The sequence below is a fragment of the Erinaceus europaeus genome, chromosome 12, assembly GCF_950295315.1.
Source record: "Erinaceus europaeus chromosome 12, mEriEur2.1, whole genome shotgun sequence".
In the NCBI taxonomy this organism is placed as follows: domain Eukaryota; kingdom Metazoa; phylum Chordata; class Mammalia; order Eulipotyphla; family Erinaceidae; genus Erinaceus; species Erinaceus europaeus.
Genome location: NC_080173.1, coordinates 76,353,914 through 76,379,255, shown reverse-complemented (window position 1 = coordinate 76,379,255; position 25,342 = coordinate 76,353,914). Strand labels below are relative to the sequence as shown.

The following is a 25,342-nucleotide window of genomic DNA, read 5'->3' as shown; positions in this document are numbered from 1 at the left end:
CTGAACTTAGGACTTCATGCTATTTAAGTCCAATGCTCTAGCCATTGTTACCTCCTAGGCTGGTCACCCCCTAAAGCACCACTCAGCTCCGGCTTATGGTGCTGTGGGGGACTGAACCTGGGGCTTTGGAGTCTCAGTCATGAGTCTCTTTGCATAACCATGATGCTATCTACCCCCACCTTCCTTTTTCTCTTATTCACTTATTTTAGAGAGAGATACGACCCATCTATATACTGCCCCCCCGCAGTGCTGCTCATGATGCTCCATGTGGTGCCAGAGCCTTGCACATACACTACCTGGTGAGCTAACCCCTGGCCCCCAATTTATTGTCATAGAGGCACAAAATTTGGAAGTCAGGTGGTATCGCAGTGGGTTAAGTGGATGTGGTGCAAATCGCAAGGACCGGCGTAAGGATCCCAGTTCGAGCCCCCGGCTCCCCACCTGCAGGGGAGTCGCTTCACAAGCGGTGAAGCAGGTCTGCAGGTGTCTATTTTTCTCCCACTCTCTGTCTTCTCCTCCTCTCTCCATTTCTCCCTGTCCTATCCAATAACGAATGACAACAACAACAATAACCACAACAAGGCTACAACAACAAGGGCAATAAAATAGGGAAAAAAAATAAAGAAGGCAAAAAATTCTTTTTTTTTTTTTTTGCCTCCAGGGTTATTTGCTGGAGCTCAGTGACTGCACCACAAGTCCACTGCTCCTGGAGGCTAATTTTTCCCTTTTGTTGCCCTTGTTGCTTTTTTTTATTGTTGTAGTTATTATTGCTGTTATTTTTATTTATTTATTCCATTTTTGTTGCCCTTGTTTTATTGTTGCAGTTTTTGATGTCATCGTTGCTGGATAGGACAGAGAGAAATGGAGAGAGGAGGGGAAAGAGATGGGGAAAGAAAGAAACCTGCAGACCTGCTTCACCGCTTGTGAAGAGATTCCCCTGCAGGTTGGGAGCTGGGGGCTCAAACTGGGATCCTTATGCTGGTCCTTGCGCTTTGCGCCACCTGCACTTAACCTGCTGCATTACCACCCGACTCCCTGCTGTTGTTATTGAGGTCGTTGTTGTTAGATACAAAGAGAGAAATGGAGAGGAGGGGGAGACAGACAGGGAGAGAAAAATAATACACCTGCAGACCTTCACTGCTTGTGAAGCAACCCCCTTGCAGGTGGGGAGCCGGGGGCTCGAACCAGGATCCTTACGTCGGTCCCTGTGCTTTGCACTACGTGCGCTTAACCTGCTGCGCTACCGCCCAACTCCCCTTTCCTAAGATTTGTCCCTGCTGAAAATAGGACAGAGAAATGTGTGTGCATGCGTGTTTTTCCTTTTCCTCTATTTTCCTCTATTTTTTAAATTGATTGGATAGAGACAGCCAGAAACTGAGAGAGAAGGGGGAGAAAGAGAGGGAGAGTGACAGACATCTGCAGACCTGCTTTACCACTTGCAAAGCTTTTTCCCTGCAGGTGGGGATGGGGCACTTGAACCCAGGTTCTTGCACACTGTAACATGTGCACTTAACCAGGTACGTCACCATCCATGCCCTATTGACTCTCATTTTAAAACTTGGAGATGGTAGCCAGGAAGATAGCACCATTGGTAGCCTAACAGACTTTCATTCCTGAGACACCAAAGGTCTAAGGTTTTACCCCTGGCACCACTATAAGCCAGAGGTGAGTAGTGTTCGAGTTTAAACAAACAAACAAACAAATACATTACAAAAACAAGGTCAGGGAGACAGTGAAACAGCTATGCGTGGAACCTGTATGCAAAAGGTCTGAGGTTAATGCCTCCTGTCATCACCAAATCCAGTTGAGTGATGCTATGGTCAAAAACAAACAAACAAACAAACAAAAAACAGGGAGTTGGGTGGTGGCGCAGCAGGTTAAGCACATGTGGCACAAAGTGCAAGGACTGGCCTAAGTATCCCGGTTCGAGCCCCCGGCTCCCCACTTGCAGGGGAGTCACTTCACAAGCGGTGAAGCAGGTCTATAGGTGTCTATCTTTCTCTGTCTTCCCTTCCTCTCTCCATTTCTCTGTCTTATCCAACAACAACGACATCAATAACCACAACAATGTTAAACAAGGGCAACAAAAGGGAAATAAAGAAATCCTTAAAATAAAAACATGGAGGGCAACAAAAGGGAATAAATATATAAAAAATAATTAAAAATACCAAAAAAACGTGGATCTCAATGCATTTCTCAAACAACCTTCTGTTGCTTGTGGAGCTATAATAAACATAATGCATTCAAGTTCCTAATGCAAGAGGAAAGCAGCTAGAAGTGGCTTATTCTGGAAGCAGGAGGGGTATGGGAAGTGGCCTGAATCTCACCTCACTATTGATCCACAGCGTGGCTCCCAGGCTGAAGGCATTCTCCTTGCCCTCTTCTCGTACATCCACGTGCTGGTAGATGCCGTCACTGACCTTCCAGGTCACTGTCAGGTGATTTTCCCCCTTGCTACTTGGTCGGATGATCACATCACCCTGGTCCATGGTCTCCATCATCTTTTCTGCTTGCTTGAAATTAATATTGTGGAAAGATGGGTGTGCAATCACCCGCTTGATATATGCTGAAGAGGCAAGAAAGAAATACAGGTCAGTTGACATGGCTTAGAATAGACAAAAATGACACAAATCATGGCTTGATTTTTTTTTTAAAGTTTTTAATTTAATTTTATTTATTTGTTTATTCTTTTCTGTTGCCCTTGGTGTTTTATTGTAGTTATTATCGTTATTGATGATGATGTTATGTTGGATAGAACAGTGAACCTGGGACTTTGGAGCCTCAGCCATGAGAGTCTGTTTGCATAACCATTATGCTATCTACCCTCCGCCCACGGCTTGATTTTTAACTTTATAAAATCTGATATTCTTTCACTCCCCGTAGGCCTGGATTTGTTGATGTGAAGGAAGAATTAACCTGGGCTCCTAGAGTGCAGACAGAATGACATTTTAAGAGCCAGAACTTAGATTCCAGCCTTGCCAAGGACTCTCCCCAAAGACAAGCACACGTGGGAGAGGGAGCACACGTGGTTATGTGATTATATGCATGTACATTCCTGTCCCTGCCATGTCTCAGAGTGCACAGAGGTAGGGACACTCACTAGTCCGCTGCTGCTTCCGTTTCATGTCCTCCTCCTGTTTGTGGTCTGCTGCTTCAGCATCAAAATCATAGTAGGTATCCTTGGGCAGTTTCCACTCATTGTTCCTGTCCATGAGGTCTGAGGTGCGGCAGGTTAGATCTGCACTAAACTTCTCAATGTCAATCTTCATGATTCGGCAGTGAACAGTCATCCCCACCTAGATCCACAGAACATTTGAGCCAAAAGGCACAAAGATGATCTAGCCCAACAACCCTATTAAAAAAAAAATTATTTATTTATTTATTCCCTTTTGTTGCCCTTGTTGTTTTGTTGTAGTTACTGATGTCGTCGTTGTTGGATAGGACTGAGAAATGGAGAGAGGAGGGGAAGGCAGAGAAGGGGAGAGAAAGAGACACCTACAGACCTGCTTCACCACCTGTGAAGCGACTCCTCTGCAGGTGGGGAGCAGGGGGCTCGAACCGGGATCGTTCGCCGGTCCTTGCGATTTGCGCCACCACATGCGCTTAACCTGCTGTGCTACCACCCGACTCCCCCAACACCCTATTTTTAAACATGAGAAAACGAAAGTCGTCCAGGTGAAGAGGTGGAATCACTTGCCCAAAGTCAGTCAGCTACTGAGCAGCATGTGAAGAACTTAGGGTTGAGCCTTACCTATGGGTGACAGGCTATGCCTGCACAATGGCTCCCACTCTACATAGGAAAAAGGAAAACCAACTGGGGCCACCTGGGATAGGCCCTCCCCTTGCATGACTCTTCTTTCATAAAACTAATTTCTGCTTCCAGTGTTCAATAAAAATCTAGCTGTGTAAACAGCTCTGGGAGTCAGGCAGTGGTGCAGTGGGTTAAGTGCAGGTGGCCCAAAGCGAAAGCACTGGTGTAAGGATCCCGGTTTGAGCCCCCAGATCCCCACCTGCAGGGGAGTCGCTTCACAAGTGGTGAAGCGTGCCTATAGGTATCTATCTTTCTCTCCCTCCTCTCTCCATTTCTCTCTGTCCTATCCAACAACAATGACATTAGTAATAACTACAACAATAACAATAAAAAGGGGAAAAGGAAATAAATAAATGTTAAAAATAATAACAGCTCTATCCTGACTTGATTCCTTCTGTCTAAACAGCAAAGTATTTCTGTATGCCTTTCCTTTTGAAAATCTCCTAGTTTTCTTTATTAGAAATACTTTTCCCGGGAGTCAGGCGATAATGCAGCGGGTTAAGCGCACGTGGCGCAAAGCACAAGGACTGGCGTAAGGATCCCAGTTTGAGCCCCCGGCTCTCCAACTGCAGAGAAGTCGCTTCACAGGCGGTGAAGCAGGTATGCAGGTGTCTATCTTTCTCTCCTCCTCTCTGTCTTCCCCTCGTCTTTCCATTTCTCTTTGTCCTATCCAACGACGAGGGCATCAATAACAACAACAATAACTACAACAACAATGAAAAACAAGGGCAACAAAAGGGGGAAAAAAACTTAAAAAAAAAAAAAAAAAAAAGAAAGAAATACTTTTCCCTTGTCTTCTTGAGTACACAACACTCAGAACCAGAGACTCTGGTACCAGCTTTGTCATTAACTGGATGATTCTCAAAAAGGCATGAAAGTTTCCTTTAAATTTTTTAAATTTCTGGTCAGGTTGTAAGATTAGAGCCAACTCATGAAAGTGGCAAAAGTTAGCATCTAGTGGGTACATAATAAAATTTCTTCTACAACAGGAAAATACTAGAAAAGAAAGAAAGCTTAGCCTTTCTGTCTTTCACAGCATGTAATGTTGGATCTGCTTCCTGCCTGCTGGACTAAACCACAGCTTCCCACACAGGAAGAGAGAGCACTCTCCAAGGGGGCTGGCAACTTGATGAAATCTCACAAAAGCAGTGAACAAAAGCTGGTATTCATTTAGATGCTTCTCACCCTGCTTTCTTTCACTAGTTATAAATCCTTCTGAAAACTCTTGCCCTACCAACCCCCACTAGGAATAAAGCCTAAATTCTGGTGGGTTAATGCAAAATTATAGTCTGAGTGGACAGCTGATGCTGCCGTCTATGCCTCAGTTCAGCTACCTTCACACGTTCCTCTGGTCGCTTTACCACTTTGTCACTGAGGAATTTGGTAGGGATGAAGCCGGTGACACCATTGTCTAGCCGTGTTTTGACACCGATGGCCTGACCTGGGCATGAACCGCTGTCAAAGTGGTTCCATACCTAAAGAAGCATAAGAGAGAATTTTCATTATTAAGACCCTAAAGATTAAAACAAACAAACAAATAAACAAATCTTAAAACAGCTACCAGGGATGCTGTAATTTGTTTCACCATTTACACCACAGTCTGAAAATACAATGAATGAATCATCCACCAAGATAAGAGTATAAACATTCCCAATGTTACTTAACTCATAATTGGATAATCTAATTTTATGTCTTGACTGTCTCTATCCAATAAATAATCAGTAAAATACAAATGAACAACAACAACAACAACAAAAAGAGTACTGAGCTGAGGCTTGTGTTCATTAAAAAAAAAAAAAAAATTGAAGGGAGTTTATAGACACTGTCCGACTAGTATGCACTGGGGCACTAGATGTGCTCCACGGGTGAGAAATGCATGTTTCCAGATCTCTTCATCTGGCTGATGTAGATTTACAGAGGATGGGAACTAAGGGTCAAGGGATGAGGCAGAATAAAAAAAGCACTAAGGAGCTTCATGTTAAAACTATATGCATTTTAGTCTTCTTGGTGTAGCAGTTTGGTAACAGTATGATCCAAAACACATTTACTCCCAACTGTTCTGCAGGGCAATGAAACCATTCAGTCAAGGAATCTCACTGCTAGGTGATGTTAGGGCCTTGTGCATAAGGGATTTCAGTGCTCCTGGGATGACCTATCCATTCTTTTATTTTAGAGACTTCCAGACACGACAGAACCAGAGCTTCCCCTATGCCACTCCTGTGTGCCACTAGGACTTAAGCTAGGTTACATGCGTGGAAAGGCAGGGCACATGCCCTACCAGCTGTCTTCTGGCTCTCACTGGCCACCCAGCACTGCAGCACATACCTCACTTAGTTCAGGGAAATTGTCCTGCTGACAGAAAGGGCACTGCCATAGCCCTGTCTCATCATTGCGGATTGCCTGGTCATAACTTTCACCCTGTGGACGTCTGTGGGCAATTCCAGTGACGTTGCAAATGATGAGTTTTCCTGAAGGAACGAGAAGAGAACAGAGAAAGAAAGGAGCTAATTTGGAACAGACAGACTAAAAGAACTGGAGAGGTGACTCCCTCCCAGTACATTTACAGCAACAGAACATCTGTCTTTACTGATTTTATTTTTCACATACATAAAAAATGAGGTTTTCCTTTGATTTAGTGACAAAGGAAAATGAGGTCTACATCGTGTGCTTGAGGCCCCAAAGCCTCATGTTCAATCCTCCCCACCACAAGTGAGAGCTTAATAGTTAAAACAAAAAAAAATAAATAAAAGAGAAAAAAAGAAAAGAAAAAGAGGTCTACAAAGTGACTCATGTACATTCCAAGGCAGGGATGCTTATTTTTTAATTTTTATAAAAGGGACAGCCAGAGAGGGAGGAGAGATCAGAGAACGGCTTTGTCAAATGTGGTACTAGGGATCATAAGTGCATAGTGCAGCAGGTTAAGCACGTGTGGCGCGAAGCTCAAGGACCAGCGTAAGGATCCCAGTTTGAGCCCCTGGCTCCCCACCTCCAGGGGAGTCCCTTCACAGGAGGTGAAACAGGTCTGCAGGTTTTCTTTTTTTAAAAAAAAACACAAAACAACAGTATTTAAATTTTTTAAAAAAAATATTTACTTTCCCTTTTATTGCCCTTTTTTATTGTTGTTGTAGTTATTGTTGTTGTTCTTGATGTCGTCGTTGTTGGGTAGGACAGAGAGAAATGGAGACAGGAGGGGAAGACAGAGAGGGGGAGAGAAAGACACCTGCAGACCTGCTTCACCACCTGTGAAGGGAACCCCCTGAAGGTGGGGAGCCGGGAGCTCAAACTGGGATCTATAGGTGTCTATCTTTCTCTCTCCCTCTGTCTTCTGCTCCTCTCTCCATTTCTCTTTGTCCTATCCAACAACAATGACATCAATAACAACAATAAAAAAACAATAAGGGCAACAAAAGGGAAAAAATATTCAATAAAAATAAACCACACACACACACACACAGAACCTGAACTGGAATTGGCATATTGCACCAAAGTAAAAGACTCTGGGGTAGGTGGGTGGGGAGAAAACAGATCCAAGAAGGATGACAGAGGACCTAGTGGGGGTTTTATTGTTATATGGAAAGCTGAGAAATGTTATGCATGTACAAACTATTGTATTTACTGTTGAATGTAAAACATTAATTCCCCAATAAAGAAATTAAAAAAAAAAAAAGTGATCTGGCATGGTCCAGGAGGCAGCACAGTGGATAAGGCATTGGACTCTCAAGCATGAGGTACTGAGTTCAATCCCCAGCGCACATGCACTAGAGTGATGTCCGGTTATTTCTCACTCTCCTTCTACCTTTAAAAAAAATTTTTTTTCTTTAATATTTATTTATTCATTCCCTTTTGTTGCCCTTGTTGTTTTACTGTTGTAGTTATTATTGTTGTGACTGATGTCGTCGTTGATGGATAGGACAGAGAGAAATGGAGAGAGGAGGGGAAGGCAGAGAGGGGGAGAAAAAGATAGACACCTGCAGACTGCTTTACCGCCTGTGAAGCGACTCCCCTGCAGGTGGAGAGCTGGGGGCTCGAACCGGGATCCTTAAGCCGGTCCCTGTGCTTTGCGCCACGTCCGCTTAACCCGCTGCGCTATCGCCCGACTTACTCCTTCTACCTTTCTTATTAATAAATAAAAACAAAAACAAAACCATGATCTGGAGGTAACTGAGCAGTAAAGCACAAGATTTTTTTTTTTTTTCTCTCTCTTTTTAAAATATTTATTTATTTTCCCTTTTGTTGCCCTTGTTTTAACATTGTGGTTATTATTATTTTTGTTATTGATGTCATTGTTGTTGGATAGACACCTGCAGACCTGCTTTACCACCTGTGAAGCCACTCCCCTGCATGTGGGGAGCCGGGGGCTTGAGCCGGGATCCTTACGCCGGTCCTTGCGCTTTGCGCCACATGCGCTTAATCTGCTGTGCCACTGTCCCTGACTCCCTAGCACAAAACTTTTAAGCACAGGTTATTAGGTTCAATTTCCAGTACTGAACGTTCTGGAGATGCATTCTAGTCTCTCTCATGAAACAGACTTTAAAAGATCCAAGTAAGGTGGACCAGTGGATAAAGCACTGGACTAGAATGCGTAAGGCCCCAAGTCTGATCCCTGGTATTATATTTGCCAGAAGGATGCTCTTGTTCTTTCCCTCCTCCTCCTCTCACTCATTAATAAATATTTTTGGAAGATTAAAATAAATATTTTTTTAAAAGTGTGATTTGGGGAGTTGGGCGGTAGTGCAGCAGGTTAAGCGCACGTGGCGTGAAGCACAAGGACCAGCATAACGATCCGGGTTCGAGCCCCCGGCTCCCCACCTGCAGGGGAGTCACTTCACAGATGGTGAGGCAGGTCTGCAGGTGTCTATCTTTCTCTCGCCCTCTGTCTTCCCCTCCTCTCTCCATTTCTCTCTGTCCTATCCAACAACAACGACATCAATAACAACAACAATAAAAAAACAAGGCAACAAAAAGGAAAATAAATAATTTTTTTAAAAAAGTGTGTGATTTGACTTTGTACTCAGATTTGACTTTTATAATTTAAAAAGCTCCTATCTAAAGCAGAGACCAGGCAGTGGCACATCTGATTAAGTGCACACATTATAGTACACAAGGACCCAGGTTCAAGCCCCTGGTCGCAACCCGCAGGGGGAAAGCTTCACGAGTGGTGAAGCAAGGCTACAGGTATTTCTCTGTCTCTCTCCCTCTCTCATCTGCCCCAGCTCTCTCAATTTCTGTTTCTATCCAATAATAAATTTTTAAAAATTATTTAAAGCACAAACGTGCCTATTTTGGGGGGAAGGGGGATTGTTGCTTGGTTTAAATGTGAGAAAGAGAAAAGAAAAACAGACCCAGAATTTACCAATGTAGAAGGTCTCCGGAGTTTCTTTGGTTAACATGTTGAAGACTTCTTCTGTGTTGGGAGAGCGATAAGCTGTGCGGAGGTCCTTATACCGGCAACTCAACTCTGCTCGGATGTCATACAAGGTAATGTGCTTGTCACCATAGCCCTGGGGAAGAAGCCCATCAGGAAGAGTCCTTCAGCTGCTTCCCAAATCAACAAAAGGAGGCCAGCTCCATGAGAGCGTCCCTTCTTTTCCTTAAACGTCTACTAAAGAAGCCTTTCAATGTTTTCTATCATAATTAGGCTTCATGAAATGACCGGTGTAATACAGAGAGCAACAAAGCTGCCCTGCTGGGAAGGCAGGTAAGAGGGACTGCAAAGAAACTCAGTGATCCCTCCCACCACCTCTGATGACAGCAGCAGTCCCTGAGCTTTCCTTAGCTGCTCTTGCTTCCTTGGCAGCTTAGATATTGTCAGGGCCTTGCATAGTACAACTTCACTGCTCTGGACTGACCTTTACATTCAAACTGAGACAGAGACACAACAGCACCAGAGCTTCCCATAGCGCTACAGTAGCACTCCGCTGTGGTGTGCCAGGGCTTTACACTGGGCTGTGCACACGGCAAAGCAGAGGCCCTACTTGCTAAGCCATTTCTCTGGCCCTCCCTTGGCTTCTTAAAAGGCAGACTGATTTTTCTTTTTCTTTTTTTGAGAATCCCCAATACATCAGGAAGAGGGAGGTAACAGGATCAAATCTCCTATACTAATACTACTGGGAGTTTCTCTGCGGATCTGCCTGGATCTTCTCCCATACAGGTAACTTACAATGGTTTTTGTGGTAGGTTTTCTACACAGTGACCCACCTGCCTCTCTAATTCTTCTGCAAAGGCATCAAGGTCCAGGTCCTTGAGTCTCTCTGGGTTTTCTAAAATTTCTTCAAGGGCTCCTGCAGGGTTGGCATCCTCAGCTGATTCATCATATTCTAGAGCATCCACGGCCATCTTCCTGGCCCATTCATAGGTCTCAGGATGGACTCGGGAACCATCAAGGACTTCAATGTATGAGTCAGTGCTGAAGGAAAGAAAACAGACAAGATTGGATCCAGAAGTTTCAAGTAATAACCCAAATGTCCACCAATGGGGAACTGGTTAAATAAATTAGGGTACCTCCATACAATGGAATACTAAACAGTCATTTAAAAAGAATGAGGTAGAGCTATGTGTGCTGACATGGAAAGATGGCTACATATATTGACAACGTGAAAAATGCACTGCAAAACATCATGAACTGTATGACCCCATTTTTAATAGTATATGGGTAGTTAGTAAATGCATAGCAAAAATAAAATTTAGAAAAACTGTAGTATACAGCAAATTGTTATGGCAGTTATCTCTGGGGGGTGGGATTATGGGGGACTTCTACTTTCTGCATAATATTTCTATATGTTGAATTTTATATCATAAGCTTATATGAGTCTTATGAGAAAATTAAAACAAGTAGGGGGAAAAGACCTTTGAGAATTTTCTGACAGCTATTTTTCCCCCATAAAGCCTTCCCAGGCTAGTCTTGCCCGTGCACTCACATGGACCTATGTTATTCGTGGAGTGTTACAGCAAAGCTGGGTGGAAAATGAAGTTTAGAACTTGAAGCCTATTTCCCCACTGATTTCCATTACTGAATGAGGAGCTATGTGCCCGTGGAAAAGATCCTCCAAAGACTGAGTTGGTAACTTCTGGAGAGGAAGAGGTCAATAGTGAAGTCCAAAGTCCAAGTGAATAGAAGTTTCTCTCAATAACATCATCTTAAACATACCAAATCTCTCTCCCACTTCCTACCTCCTCATACCCCCAAAGCTCCTTTTCTACTGTCCCCACTATTTAAGACCTTTACCTAGTCACAAAAACAAAACAAAACACAGTAACAGAACAAGTTTGTGTTTCCTGAGCTGTCTTGTGTTTTCTGTCCTAAATGTTTAAACTAAGTAGGTTCTTTATATGTTTCACACGAAAAAAAAAAAAAAGCTTCACATAATTGAACCGATCTTTTCCATAGGTCAGAGGCTCTTGACTGAATAAAGGTTCCTCACTTTAGTTTTAAATCATTTTCTAATTTAAATATCTTGTGTCTTTTTGACAGTCTTAATACCCAAAATGAAGCCTATAGAAAATCCTCTTGGCCCACCCAAGCAGAGGGCATCACCTGTCCCCCAAGGAGGCTGTGTCGATCTTGAGGAAGCCAGCACAGTTCATGAAGACTTTGGGACCCATGTGGCACATGGTGACCAGTTGGGTACGACTCTCGAGCCTGGTGTTGTTCTGCTTCAGGATCTAGGGGAGAGGTCTGGAGTGAGCCAAAGCAGCAGGCAGGCCCAACCTTCCATATTCATTCAGGTTTCTGGGAACCCTTCCCTTCCATGGTGTAAATACTGTCTCCAGACTCCAACAGATAATTGACCATCATACAATACTGTCTGATACCAGAAAAGCCTCTTTAACAAACTATATCATACTTATTGAACACAATATATAGCTAATGTAAGGCTTAATGTAAGGTTTTTTGTTAGTCATTGTTAGATCTTCACAGTTTTGGGTCAATATTTTCAGATAGAAAGAGGGAGAGAGGGTGGGAGAGAGATGCCAAAGCACCAAAACTTCCCCTAGTGCATAATACTTCTCTGTAGCACAGCAGGGCCTTCAACATGGATAGTTTGCATGGCAAAGCAAGAGCCCTGTCAAGTGAGGTCCTAAGATTTAAAAGTTAATGATAGCTGTTCAGGAGGTGGCACTGTGGCTAAAGCACTGGACTCTTAAACATAAGGCCCTGAATTTGAACCCTGGCATTGTAGCACTCTCTCTATCTCCCTCTGTTGCTTCCTTCTCAATTTTTCTGTCTCTATCCAAAAAAAAAAAAAAAAAAGTTAGTGCTAAAATAATATACGTAAGTACCTGTCACCCACATTAAAATGTTACCACTAGTCTTAAGGCTCCCTGTATTACACCCACTCCTGCAACTGAACTCCTTTTTCTTTCTACTGGGAAACAAGCAAAAAACAACTATAACACTATCTTCATTATTCTGGCATAGTATAAAGGCTCAGTAAAATGGAAGCTGATTTTCTAGTTCCACCCAAACCTACCTTCAGAAGATGGGTCCCTTTTCGAGGTCCCAGACCACAGACATACTGGATTAAGGCTTGACTATAAGGGTGGGCAATGGCACGGTTGACATCAACCCCAACCTCATTGACTCGGTTGATAAATTCACAGTACAAGGCATTGAGCAGTTCTTCTTTCACTACGTGCTCCTGTTAACACAGCAGACAGGGGTAAGGTTACTCTGCCATTCTGCCTACCCTGGTCCTAATTGTTAAACCCTACTCACCTGTAAGGGGTGAAACTTAAGACACAGGATGTCTTCATCAGAGCTGCACACTTGGGCAAACTCAATCAGCGGGTCTTGGATGCGTCGGGCCAGGGATACAGCCTGTCTCAGCACTGGAGGGTAATCCCGGAACTCTGCCTAAAGTCAAATGAAAGACAGCAGGGTCATAAGGTCCCCTCTGCTCTAATATCAAGGGGAAACCCAAATCCTTTTGGATTGTCACTTTCTTGATTCCTTTTGAACCCTTCTTCCTGGGTACCAATAAAAATCTCTGGGACTCCCAATCTAATCAGGATTGGTAAAACGAACATGGGTAAGTAAACAAGTGCAGTTATGTGCCTGATAATTTTTTTTTTTTCCTAGTAAACTTCTCTGCGATCGTCAATTCTTGTCTGGGAAGACACTAAAGAGGGTGGAGGGGGGGGGAAGAATGCTGTATTACCTCTGACTTCTTGCTGTTCATATAAAGAATGGCTAATTCATTGTCAATCAGCTCCACTCCAATAGAGGACAGCTGTTGGCCCTGATCCAGCTCATGCACAATGCGCTTTACATCCTCAATCAACATCTGGGCATCCCTGGAGGAAGACGGGGGTGTCAGTCAGGCTTATTTCTGATAGTTTTTCAGAGATATATAATCCTACGGCTAGGATGGGAGGAGGGGGCAGGATGTGTGGGTAGGAATATTATCAAAGCTTTATATAGGCATATGCCCACTATGTTACAGCAAATGCCAGATTCAACAGTAAGGGATGTTTTTTTTTTTTTTTTTTTAACTAGAGCACTACTCAGCTCTGGTTTATGGTGGTGCTACAGGGGATTGAACCTGGGACTGGAGAGCCTCAGGAATGAGTCTCATTGCATAACCATTATGCTATCTATCCTAGACCAAGGATGAATGGCTTTCTACCAGGCCAGGCCCAATCCCCTAGTTCTGCTACCTGTTTTCTCCTGCGACTGTCACCACATGAGGCTTTTTGTTCAGAAGAAATTTCTTTAGAGTTTCAATGTCTTGAGCCTGGGTTGAAAGAAAATTGGAATTGAAAAGCTCTGTAGGGAGAGAAATGTCAGTTCTTTATCCTTAAGCAACTAGAGACAGAACAAAACCAGAGAAAGGTAACATTTAAATCATCTTCTTCCTCCCCATCCGCCTTCACCCAGAGCATGGCTCACCTCTGGTTTATGGTGGTGCAGAGATTGAACCAGGGACGCCAGAGGCTAATGCGTGAAAATCTTTTGCATAATCCTCTCCCTCCCACCCAAAAAGGGTCTTCAGAAGATCTCTATTTCAAGTAATACTTGTGTATCCATGTGTCACATGATACACACTAGTGATAAAATCACTGAACCTCCATCCACAGTGCTGTCATTGTCCTCCTTCCTAGACACTCTCATATCTACTTCTAGGACTGCTATCAACTTTTAAGTAGTCTAGTATTTCTCTAAGCAGAAGAACCCAGGGTCTAGAGAGATAGCTTAGTTGTTACAGCATGTGCCTTGCCATGCCCATAGCCCAAGTGTGAGCCTTGGTAGCACATGAGAGGTGGTATGGCAACAGAGGTGCTGTGGTGCTTCTCAATTTGAATGAAAAAGCAGCCTGGGGGTCCAGGTTGAACATACATACTACAGTGCACAAAGGCCTAAGTTCGAGCCTCTGCCCCCCACCTGAAGGAGTGGTGAAGCAAGGCTGCAGGTGTCTCTCTCCCTCTCCATCACCCACTTCCCTATCCATTTCTGGCTGTCTCTATCCAATAACTAAATAAAGATAATAGAAAATTAATCCTTAAAAAAAAAAAGCAGCCAGGGGCAGTAAAATAGCACGTATGAGGCTGGGCTCTGAGAAAAAATAACAAGAACAATTTATTTTACCTCTCTGTTATTTGCCAAATCCAGCCAGGTTACATAAAGATGGCCTCCTGTATAATAACTACATGCCCAGAGGAAAGGGAACCTAAAGAAAGTCTTTGTCCCTCTTTAAAAGGAAGCTCCTGGGGAGTTGGGTGGTAGCGCAGCGGGTTAAGCACAGGTGGCACAAAGTACAAGGACTGGCTTAAGGACCTCGGTTCAAGCCCTGGCTCCGCACCTGCAGGGGAGTCACTTCACAGGCGATGAAGCAGGTCTGCAAGTGTCTATCCTTCTCTTCCCCTCTCTGTCCTATCCAACAATAATGACATCAATAATAACTACAACAATAAAACAAGGGCAATAAAAGGGAATAAATAAATATTAAAAAAAAAAGGAAGTTCCAGTGCAAACTAGGTGGTGGTACAGCAGCGGAGCAAAGCACCTGCAGATGTGGGGTCCCACGTTCCTGGAAATATATATGCTAGGATAATCTTCTAATTTTTATTACTTATAAATAAATATACAAACCTTATTTTAAAAAAGTTCCAAGTTAGACATGATGTGTAACACACAATGTGGAACAATAAACAAGGGGACCAAGACCTCTGTTTTTAATATTACGTATCCGTTAATAGTTTTAATATTATCATACTTCTAACACTTGATTGTAGCTAATAAAACATACTTGGGTCTTTTTGTTTTTTTAACATTAAACATTGCCTGGCAGTTGGAAGAATTCTGATTTCCACTTCAATAGTCATTTTCCTTGTGGAAGGGGAAATAGTTCAGCTGGCAGGGCATAGACTTGCATGCTTAAGGACCAGCGTAAGGATCTCAGTTCAAGCCCCCCAATCCCCACCTTTGGGGGGGGGTTGTTTCACAGGTGGTGAAGCAAGTCTGCAGGTATCTTATCCTTCTCTACCCCTTCTCGATTTCTCTCTTTCCTATCCAACAACAATAACAATAACAAGGGCAATAAAAATGGCAAAAATGGCCTCCAGGAGTGGTAGACTCATAGTGCAGGCACTGAGCCCCAGTGATAACCCTGGAGGCAAAAAAAAAAAAGTCTTTTCCTGTGGCCTGGGAGTGGACAACGCACTGGACTCTCAAACAAGAGGTCCTTAGATCAATCTCCAGCACTGTTATGTGCCAGAATGATGCTCTGGTTCTCTTTATCCTCCCCTCGGGCCTGGATGGTGGCACACCTGGTTGAGTGCATGTTACAACGTGCAAGGACCAGAGTTCGAGCCCCCGTCCCCACCTGCAGGGGGAAAGCTTTGAGAATGGTAAAATAGCACTGCAGTCGTCACTCTGTCTCTTTCCTTCTCTATCACCCCTTCCTTCTCAATTTCTGGCTGTCTATCCAACAAATAAATAAAGATAATAAGCATTTGCTTATTATACAATAAAGATTAAGCATTTGCTTAATTTTTTTTTTTTAACTAAAGTACTGGTCAGTTCTGGCTTATAGTGGTGCTGGGAACTAAACTTTGGACTTTTAGTGCCTCAGGCATAAAAGTCTTTTTGCATAACCATTATGCAATCTAAGAAGTCCACTATATAAATCTTAAAAAAAAATGCTTATTATTTTACAAATAGTTGCTTATTAAGAATGACTTTTTGCGGGAGTTAGGCAGTAGCGCAGCGGGTTAAGTGCACATGGTGCAAAATGCAAGGACCAGCATGGATCCTGGTTCGAAACTCCGGCTTCCCACCTGCAGGGGAGTCGCTTCACAGGTGGTGAAGTGGGTCTACAGGTGTCTTATCTTTCTCTCCCCATCTCTGTCTTCCCCTCCTCTCTCCATTTCTCTCTATCCTATCCAGCAACAACGACATCAATAACAACAATAATAACTACAATAAAACAACAAGGGTGATAAAAGGGAATAAATAATTTTAAAAAAGAATGACTTTTTATATCATGGCTCTCTCAATAAATCAAAGGATTATATTTAAATGATGAGAAGCCCTGTGGCTAAAGCACAGGACTTAGAAGCATGAGGTCCTGCATTCCGTCCCTAGCGTATGTGCCAGAAGGATGTTCTGGTTCTCCCTCCCTCAGAAAAATAATAAATAAATCTTAAAAAAAAAAAAAGGATAGGAAGCATGTGCATGAGATGAATTCAAACTCCCGTTTCCTTAGAAAAAGATAGTGAAAGGCTACAACAAGGGGAAAGTTGGCTAACTGCCTCTGTAGCTTTCAGCTCCTGGAACAGGCTGACCCAAATGCTGGTAAGAATAGAGGCAGTAATGGCAGTTCCCAGAAGCACACTGGCCTAGGAACTGGCTGCAAGTCAGAAGTCAGTTTCGCACCAGTACTTGAGTGCCATCTACTGCCCAAGGAAGTGGCACCTATGCCAGGACTTGTGGACTCAGTAACTAGGTCAAGGAAAACTTGGGTCTTTCATGGCAAGTTCCTTAGACCATAAACTTATACACCTTGCGTTATGGGACGAACCAGCGATGTCTATTTGACAACCCCTGTCCTGGCCACTTGCCTTCTTTTCCCGTTCTTCTTCTCTCCAGGCAGTTCGCCGTTTAGTAAAGTGGGGCAGGCGTAGGAAGTCTGTCACTTCTCCTTCACCATTGACCAGGGCACAGAACACAGGGTGGTCTCTGCCAATCAGACAAAAAAGAACAGTACCATCATGGGGCTGGCATGTAGTTCAATGGCAGAGTGCATGCTCTATGTAGAAGGCATTGAGCTCCATTCCTGAGTGGTGCCAGGCAGAGGCAAAATGAGGCAGTTACCTGGCAGAGGAGAAAGCAATGCCTAGGACTCGAATGCCCTTCCCTTGGTTCTCATCCATGAAGTCATCATCTTCCTCTACCTGTTGATCTGGTCGGTAGGGTGCCACCCTTAGCCAGTAGTAGAGTTTTCGGCTACAGGCCTGGGGAAGAAACATACCACATACTGATACTGTTGGTCTTGTCAACTGCACTGTAGTTATTTTATTTTATTTTTTCCTGCCAGGAGTTTATTTATTTTTAAAATAATTTATTTATTAGTGAGAGGGATAGGTGGGGAGAGAGAGATAGAACCAGATAATCACTCTGGTACATGTGTTGCCAGGGATTGAAATCAGGACCTCATGTTTGAGAATCCAAGGCTTTATCTATTGTACCACCTCCTGGACCAGGGATTTATTTCTTTTTAAAAGATTTTTATTATTTATTTTTTTAAAATAAAGACAGAGAAACTGAGAGGGAGGGGAGGGAGACAAGAGAGATAACCTACAGCACTACTTTACCACTCATGAGTACAGCTTTTCCCCTGCAGCTGAGAACCAGGGGCTTGAACCGGGGTCCATGTGCACTGTTAATGTGTATACTTAGCCAGGTGCACCTTCACCTGGCTCCTGATGCTAGGGCATTTCGCTGGGGCTTTGTGTCTGCATAATTCCATTGCTTCCAACTGACTCCTGTCAGCCTCACCCCCCCCACCCCCCTAGACAGAAGGTGAGAGACAGAGAATAGACATCATGGCACTCTTCTACCATTTGCATGTATTCTCATGTGGTGGCTAGAGGCTTACACCCGTTTCCACACACATGGTCAAGTGGGCACTCTACTGGGTGAGGCTCCCCCCACGAATGTATTTACATTTGTACATATTCCGTGTGTAGCAGGCTTACATCATAAAGGCCACCCTATTTTTGGAAATAGTGTATACAGAGGACACTGATATATGCAGAGTGTTTGGTAGGGTGGAAGAAGGGAGATCTCGGAGTGACCTGTGGTTATATTTGCATACCTCGTTTAATTTATTTTTTAAATTTTATTTATTCCTTTTTGTTGCCCTTGTTTTTTATTGTTGTTATTGATGTTGTTGTTGTTGGATAGGACAGAGAGAAATGGAGAGGGGAGGGGACGACAGAGAAGGGGAGAGAAAGACACCTGTAGACCTGCTTTACTGCTTGTGAAGCGACTCCCCTGCAGGTGGGGAGCCGGGGGCTCGAACCGGGATCTTTATGTCGGTCCTTGCGCTTTGCGTCTGCACCCCTCTTCTGATCCTGCTCTGCCTGTTACTAGTGTTTCTCCACCAACTGTGGGGCCAGGCAGCAGTGCACCTGATAGAGTGTAAATACTACCAAGGACGAAGACCAATTTCTCTATCAGGAAAAGAAAAAAAAAAAGGTTGTGGGGATTGACTACACAGTCATTGTTGTGCAGGCAACAAAGTTCAGTGATAAACCTGACGGCAAATAAGTAAATAATGACCATGAGTTTCTGTTCTCACCTTTATAACATATTCTTTGGCTTCAGCCAGCAGTTTGTTCTTGAGCTCTTTGGCCATCTGAACATACAGGAACTGCTGCAGTGCTCGCTCAATAGCCATGGTACGCTGCCGATTCCACTCTTGTACCTGGTGGCTGAACTCATCTCGGTAGTAAAATTGTTTGATCTCTTCAAAATATGTCTGGTCATTACCATAGCTGAGGAAACACAACAATACTATGATGTTCAAGGGTAGAGACTTTTATTATTATTTTTAATATTTATTTCCTTTTTGTTGTCCCTGTTGTCTTATTGTTGTAACTGATGTCGTCGTTGTTGGATAGGACAGAAATAGAGAGGAAGGGAAGACAAAAGAGGGGGAGAGAAAGACATCTGCAGACCTGCTTCACATCCTGTGAAGCAATTTCCCTGCAGGTGGGGAGCCAGGGGGTCGAACCAGGATCCTCACGCTGGTCCTTGTACTTTGTGCCACGTGCACTCAACCCACTGTGCTACCGCCCAACTCCCTTTATTATTTTTTTGTACAGATGACCATACTTTTATCTTTTTATATTTATTTACTTATTTTCCCTCTTTGTTGCCCTTGTTGTTTTTCATTGTTGTTGTTATTGATGTCATTGTTAGGACAGAGAGAAATGGAGAGAGGAGGGGAAGACAGACCTGCTTCACCACTTGTGAAGTGACTGGATTCCTTACGCTGGTCCTTGCACTTTGTACCACATGCCCAACTCCCTTATTTTATTATTATTATTATTTTATTTTTAGAGATATTTTATTTATTTATTAATGAGAAAGATAGGAGGAGAGATAGAAAGAACCAGATATCACTCTGGTATGTGTGCTGCCAGGGACTGAACTAACTCAGGACCTCTTGGTTGAGAATACAATGCTTTATCCATTGTGCCACCTCCTGGACCACTTATTTCAAAAGCATTATTCATCTCTGGCTTTTGGTGATGCCAGGGATTGAACTTGGGGCTTTGGGGGAGACATATTTTTCATGAATACTGAGAGGGAGCTAGGGACAAAGGCTTGCTCAAAGAAAATTGTGATTCATATTCCTGAGAACCATTTCTTCAACAGGCTGCTCACAAAGGCCTCCTCCAAAGTCCCCCATCACAGTGGTTTGCTTACCCTTCCACTCCCTTCATATCTATACTGATATCAATGGTGAGCAGTCCTTCATCTTCAGCCAGACATATTTTGAGAAACTGGTCATCTCTTAGTTCCTTGACAGGCTTGTTCTTTAAATACTTGAAGGAGTAAGCAAAGTGGGCCTCATCCACATCCTGTATACAGCAAGAGGGAAACATCAGCCTCTCTTTTTTCAGGAAGGCAGCTCAAAGGAAAACTTGTGAGTGAAAGAAACTCGGTGTAGTTGAGAGCATGGATTAAAGCCCTTCACCCTGCTCACCTTTCTACCTTTCTTGGTAGGGGTTATATTTAGTTTGGCTCTCTCCTGGAACGTCTGCCTCAGCACCTGCCGGACAAGGGGTTCACGGGCAATCTGCAGGGCTACCATGTAGCGGGCACCTTCCAACACAGCTTCTGGTGTAGGAAACTGGCTGTGAGGAAAACGAAGAGTTGCAGGACAAGGGCATCTATGCTTCGAAACCCCTCTTTGTTAGCCAGCTGCTGCAAGCCTACCTGCAAACATAATCCTTGGCCAGCTCCAAAGGCTCTGCAGGGAACTGCTCTGTCTCATGCCTCTGGTAGCTGTCCCGGAGATTTTCCCCAAATTGTTCAGGAGTAAGTCCAAATTTTTTGGCCAGGCCATCTAAGACATACAGGAATGAAAGGTATTGACAAAAGTTGGACTGACAAATCTCTCTGCTCTCAGCATCTAAAGCATAATTCCGGGTATTGAATCCAGGGAATTGACTTCAGAGGCATGAAGGATGAGGAACAGAACCTCATAGAAAGAATAAGAAAGAGACTGACTGGGGCCGGGCGGTGGCGCACCTGGTTGAGCGCATGTTACAATGTGCAAGGACCTGGGTTCTAGCTCCCAGTCCCCACCAGCAGGAGGAAAGCTTCTCAAGTGGTGAAGCAGTGCTGCAGGTCTCTCTCTACTTATCTATCTCCCCTTTCCTCTCCATATCTGGCTGTGTCTATCTAATAAATAAAGATAATAAAAAAATTAAATAGTTGTTATGAGTCAGAAAAAAATAGAAAATTTCTATGTGACTTTTGGGTTCAAAACTAAGATGGAAACTGTAGTTTAATAAAAGAATGTCACAAAGATGGGATATATTTTTCCCTCTGATCACATGAATTTCCTGTTCCTTCAGGAATTTAGAGAAAAGCTGGCCTATTATTGTGGGGAAGCATCGGGAGCAACACTTATTTGCCCGTTAGAGCTTTTCCCTGGCCATGTTACTGTCAGCAATCTGCCTTTGCTCAACACTGGAATGCTCAGATGTCGCCAGTCTTTACCTAGGCCAGCACTCTGGCAGATGGTGTACATATCTCGGCGGGAAGCCTGCTTGAGCTCTGGTCCTCTCTGCTCATCTCCTGCCTCCTCACCTTCACCTGGGAGGAGAAGGTGAGTTAGTGCTCTAGTTCCCAATCACTCCCGGTATCAGGCACAGGTAGGGTCATCTGTGGAGACGTGCGCGCGCAAATCTTTTTGTGTTCTTTTCCAGTACCGACCTTCCTCCTCACCCTCCTCCCTGGCGCGCTTCAGCTTCTTGCGGCTGGCCTTGGCAGCATTCTGCATTTTGGGGATATCACGGCCATAATAAAGCAAGAAATGGTTGTAGACATCTTTTAGCTCATCCATTGACTGAACATCCTTGAGTCTGGAAGGAAGGAACACAAGACTTATTTTGTCACCAAGGAAGGTGTATTCCAGTTCTGCTACAAGAGGGTCAATTTCCATGAAGCAAGACTCCAACTAGGATGACCATAATTAAGAGTACAACCAAGATCTCTCTTTTTTAAAAAAACATTTCTATTTTATTTTACCAGAGCACTGCTCAGCTTTGGCTTATGGTGGTGTGGGGGCTTGAACCTGGGACTTCAGTGCCTCAGGCATGAGAGTCTCTTTGCATAACCATTATGCTATCTACCCCCGCCCCAACCAATACATCTCAAAGAAGGAATATAATAAGCAGGAAATAGTGGCCGGCAACTGAATAAATGGAGAGGGAGAGGCAGAAGTGACAGCATGTTTCTAGTAAAGTTCAAAGTCCTTGACAGTCTTTGTCCCTCCTTCCTAGCTCTACATGCTGCTGCTGCAATCATTTGCTCCCTCCCACACCACAACCTAATTCCAGACTCACTAGGTTAATTTCTAATTTTAACTGGTTTTCTCACGTAGCTTTACCTACAGAGAATCAACGTACAAATCAGCAAATATGAATACTCAAATTTTTTGACACTTAACTTTTTGGCAAATCAAGTGTCTTGTCACTTCTGATGTGATGCCAAACTGAGTTTTTAAGAAACAGGCCCTGTGCTGAGAATTTTGAAAATAATACTGCTCGCTCTTGGGACAGGGGACAGTTATTTCTGATCTGAAGATTCCTTGCAATAGAATTAACCCTAATATGCTACCTCTCCATGTCAGTGGTGTCCAGAGCCCGGATGCCATCAGCAAGAGGTTTATCAGGGTCAGCAGAGATCTGCTCGTACTGGTAAGCCTGCATCTTCTCAAACAGTCGTGTTAGGTTCTCTTTGCGGATCCTCAGCTGTGTCCACTACAATAGAGTTGGGTTAGTATTAGCTATAGAGATTGAAAGATGCTCTGTTTTTTTTTTTTTTTTTTTTTAACCAAGAGGCCTTGGGGAAGCATGTCTGGCCTGGGTGCAACAGGCTGCTGCCTGATACATATAGGAGGGCTTTGAGTTCCAGTCCAATACTTGGGGGAGATCCAAATTACCTTTTCATCCCACTGCCACACCCTCCATAGATCATTGATGTGTAACTCAGGCTCCACATACTCCTTGCGGTAGAACGCAATAAAAGGCACCTAGGGTGGCAAAGAGTGCAGTCAACCAGAAGAAATACTGGCAAGGTTCTGCTCTGACGGAGGAATAAACACCTCTAGGAAAGTCAACTGTAGGGAGCCTGTCCTCCTTCACATCCACTCAAGACGCATGCTCTCCCCCATAGGGAAAGAAGAAAAAGATAACGCTGCAGACAGGCTAGTATCATTCTCTTGATCACTAATTCCTTTGGTCTTCACACTTCTTCAGTCAAGGGAAGAGAGCTAAAGACAAGAGAAAGGAACTCCTTGCCTAACTTAGGTAGCTACCTTTCCCTTTCTCTTGTATCATAACTGGATTTCTTTTTCTTTTCTTTCTTTTAAGTATATGTACTAGGAATTGAACCTTCTCTCTCTGGAGCCTCAGGCATGAAAGTCTGGTGCACAAACCACTGTGCACCACCCCAGTCCTCAAAACTGAATTTCTTTATTTTTTTTTTAATATTTATTTATTCCCTTTTGTTGCCTTTGTTGTTTTATTGTTGTAGTTATTGATGTCATTGTTGTTGGATAGGACAGAGAGAAAAGGAGAGGAAGGGAAGACAGAGAGGGGGAAAGGAAGACAGACACCTGCAGATCTGCTTCACTGCCTGTGAAGTGACTCCCCTGCAGGTAGGGAGCTGGGGGCTCGAACAAGGATCCTTAAGCTGGTCCTTGCGCTTTGCGCCACCTGCGCTTAATCTACCACGCTATTGCCTGACTCCCCCGAACTGAATGTTTAACAGCTAGAATTGAAGTGTTACCTCAAAATGCTGGTTTCGCATGAAGCCCAAGGCTTCTTTGATCTTCTGAATCGTGCTGGGTCCTTTTCGACTGAAGCTGCTGGTTGGCTGTCCACGGTCTAAGTAATCACAGCTTTCCTACAGGAAGAAGGAGAAGGAGGAGGAGGAGGAGAAAAAAGGAAACAGCACTATCACTATTACTTGCCTTTTACTCATCATATCACACACACACACACACAAAACTGCTTCATGTTAGGATAACCTTGCCACTTAAAATCTGGAAAACATACACATGGACACTTTTGTGCTAAAACTGGGGCATGAGCTTCTTGTCCTGATAAAGTGGCTCCTAGTTCACATAAAACCATAAAGATCATTTCTGGGTACCTGCAGAGAAATGGTTGGTGTGGCAAAGGCATTCCTATAAATCCAATCAGCTTCTTCTTCCAGTTCATCATCTTCAGCTCCCTTGACTGGGATGGAGCGAAGCTGCAGGGGATATGACAACTGAATGAGACCAACCTCACCTTGTAAGTAGGGAAAACACTACTTCAGGACAAAAATGTGTGCTTCTCAGGCAAGGTACCCAGTAAGAGTGTCATTTCAGGATTACAAGCAGGGCTAGAGGCTATCTTTTCTTGTCACATAGCTGGACTCCTTATCATCCTAGGCACAAGGTTTCAAACCAACTTCCTAGATCTGTCTCTGCTATGACCATTATAGCAATAAGGCCCAGCACAGGTCAGCAGAAAGAAACTGGTAGTTTGATACCTGGAACCTCTCCGGCAGGTCAGTGGCTCGGATTTCATTGTCCTGATCTGTGAGGTGGCTGCTTTCCAGCTCACTGGGCTCATACATCTCAAAGATGCTCCTGCGGCTAACACGTTTCTTGGTGGTCTTCTTGGGACGTACTCGGATTTCACCCTCAGCTTCATCATCTTCATATTCATACTCTTCCTCCAGTTCTTCGTCATACTCATTGTATTTCTCAAACTCATCATAGTCAAAGTCCACACCAAAAATTTCCTGGGCTTCCTGCAAGGCCCTGTAGTTGAGAACAAGTTGTGGTCGGTTTAGGTTCTGGAGAAAAGAGGGAAGGAAATGCAGCCTTTGCAGAGATCCTTCACTCGCTCCAAGGAAACAAAGGTTAAGAGCAAGTTAAATAAAAGAAACATATAGAGAATCCAGTAGCAGACTACATGCTTCACATTTCTAAGACCCTCGTTTCAATCCCTACATCCTTCATCATACACCAAAGCATGCTCATGGTGGAATAAAGGCTTAGTTTGGGAATACTTCTGGGGAAAGGTTTTTATTTATTTGTATTATCTTTACTTATTGGATAGAGACAGCCAGAAATTGAGAGGGAAGTAGGAGATACAGAGGGAGAGAAACAGAGACTGGCAATACTGCTTCACCATTTGCAAAGCTTTCCTCCTGCAAGTAGGGACTAGGAGTTCAAACACGGGTCCTTGCGCATTATAACATGCGTTCAACCAGGTGTGCCAGCACCCAGCCCCAGGAAAGTATTACTTAACAAAGGACAATACGGCCACCTTTGTTTTATTCCAGTGACAGGGATCAAATAGCAAAGGGAAGACAGGTTTCTATCCTGCTCAACTGATCCATCTTCAACATTATAGTATCCCCTTAGAGCCGAAGCCTTCTTCCAACAAAATTACTTTTAGAAAACCAACATATCAGTAAATAACCATGGAGGTGCAGGTATAAGTGGGAGGCTGGAGTCTTGCCCACGTGTGATTCTATCCTAATCGCACATTGGCCCTAGAAAGGAGAAACAGTTCTCAAACCTTTTAAGAATACTCTAACACTGCTGCCTAGTAAGGATTATTTGAGACAGGAAAGCAAAATGACTAAGTCTTATGCTTTTCAGAGGTATCTGACCTTATTCATGGTTGGGTTTACTCAAGTTTTATTTCTGAAACCAAAGCACTGTCCAGCTCTGGTTTATGGTGGTGTGGGGGATTGAATCTGGGACTTGAGAGCCTTAGGCACGAAGG

At 43.8% G+C, this 25,342-nt stretch overlaps 1 protein-coding gene across 2 annotated transcripts in view; it reads right to left on the bottom strand.

The window, feature by feature from the left end:
- SUPT6H (SPT6 homolog, histone chaperone and transcription elongation factor) overlaps nucleotides 1-25,342 on the bottom strand; it is a 43,583-nt gene that overhangs the window by 5,843 nt on the left and 12,398 nt on the right. For both annotated transcript variants that reach the window (XM_060204026.1, XM_060204027.1), the window contains exons 7-30: nucleotides 24,093-24,366; nucleotides 23,709-23,810; nucleotides 23,343-23,459; nucleotides 22,495-22,584; nucleotides 22,170-22,312; nucleotides 21,264-21,412; nucleotides 21,048-21,143; nucleotides 20,259-20,388; nucleotides 20,026-20,176; nucleotides 19,746-19,900; nucleotides 18,613-18,808; nucleotides 17,124-17,263; nucleotides 16,871-16,988; nucleotides 13,469-13,545; nucleotides 12,970-13,105; nucleotides 12,528-12,665; nucleotides 12,283-12,450; nucleotides 11,346-11,473; nucleotides 10,010-10,217; nucleotides 9,165-9,312; nucleotides 6,137-6,279; nucleotides 5,146-5,286; nucleotides 3,101-3,296; nucleotides 2,328-2,566 (exon numbers count right to left, since the gene is read on the bottom strand). In XM_060204026.1, coding sequence (XP_060060009.1) covers nucleotides 2,328-2,566; nucleotides 3,101-3,296; nucleotides 5,146-5,286; nucleotides 6,137-6,279; nucleotides 9,165-9,312; nucleotides 10,010-10,217; nucleotides 11,346-11,473; nucleotides 12,283-12,450; nucleotides 12,528-12,665; nucleotides 12,970-13,105; nucleotides 13,469-13,545; nucleotides 16,871-16,988; nucleotides 17,124-17,263; nucleotides 18,613-18,808; nucleotides 19,746-19,900; nucleotides 20,026-20,176; nucleotides 20,259-20,388; nucleotides 21,048-21,143; nucleotides 21,264-21,412; nucleotides 22,170-22,312; nucleotides 22,495-22,584; nucleotides 23,343-23,459; nucleotides 23,709-23,810; nucleotides 24,093-24,366 — 3,583 coding nt within the window. The remainder of the gene's footprint in view (nucleotides 1-2,327; nucleotides 2,567-3,100; nucleotides 3,297-5,145; nucleotides 5,287-6,136; nucleotides 6,280-9,164; nucleotides 9,313-10,009; nucleotides 10,218-11,345; nucleotides 11,474-12,282; nucleotides 12,451-12,527; nucleotides 12,666-12,969; nucleotides 13,106-13,468; nucleotides 13,546-16,870; nucleotides 16,989-17,123; nucleotides 17,264-18,612; nucleotides 18,809-19,745; nucleotides 19,901-20,025; nucleotides 20,177-20,258; nucleotides 20,389-21,047; nucleotides 21,144-21,263; nucleotides 21,413-22,169; nucleotides 22,313-22,494; nucleotides 22,585-23,342; nucleotides 23,460-23,708; nucleotides 23,811-24,092; nucleotides 24,367-25,342) is intronic.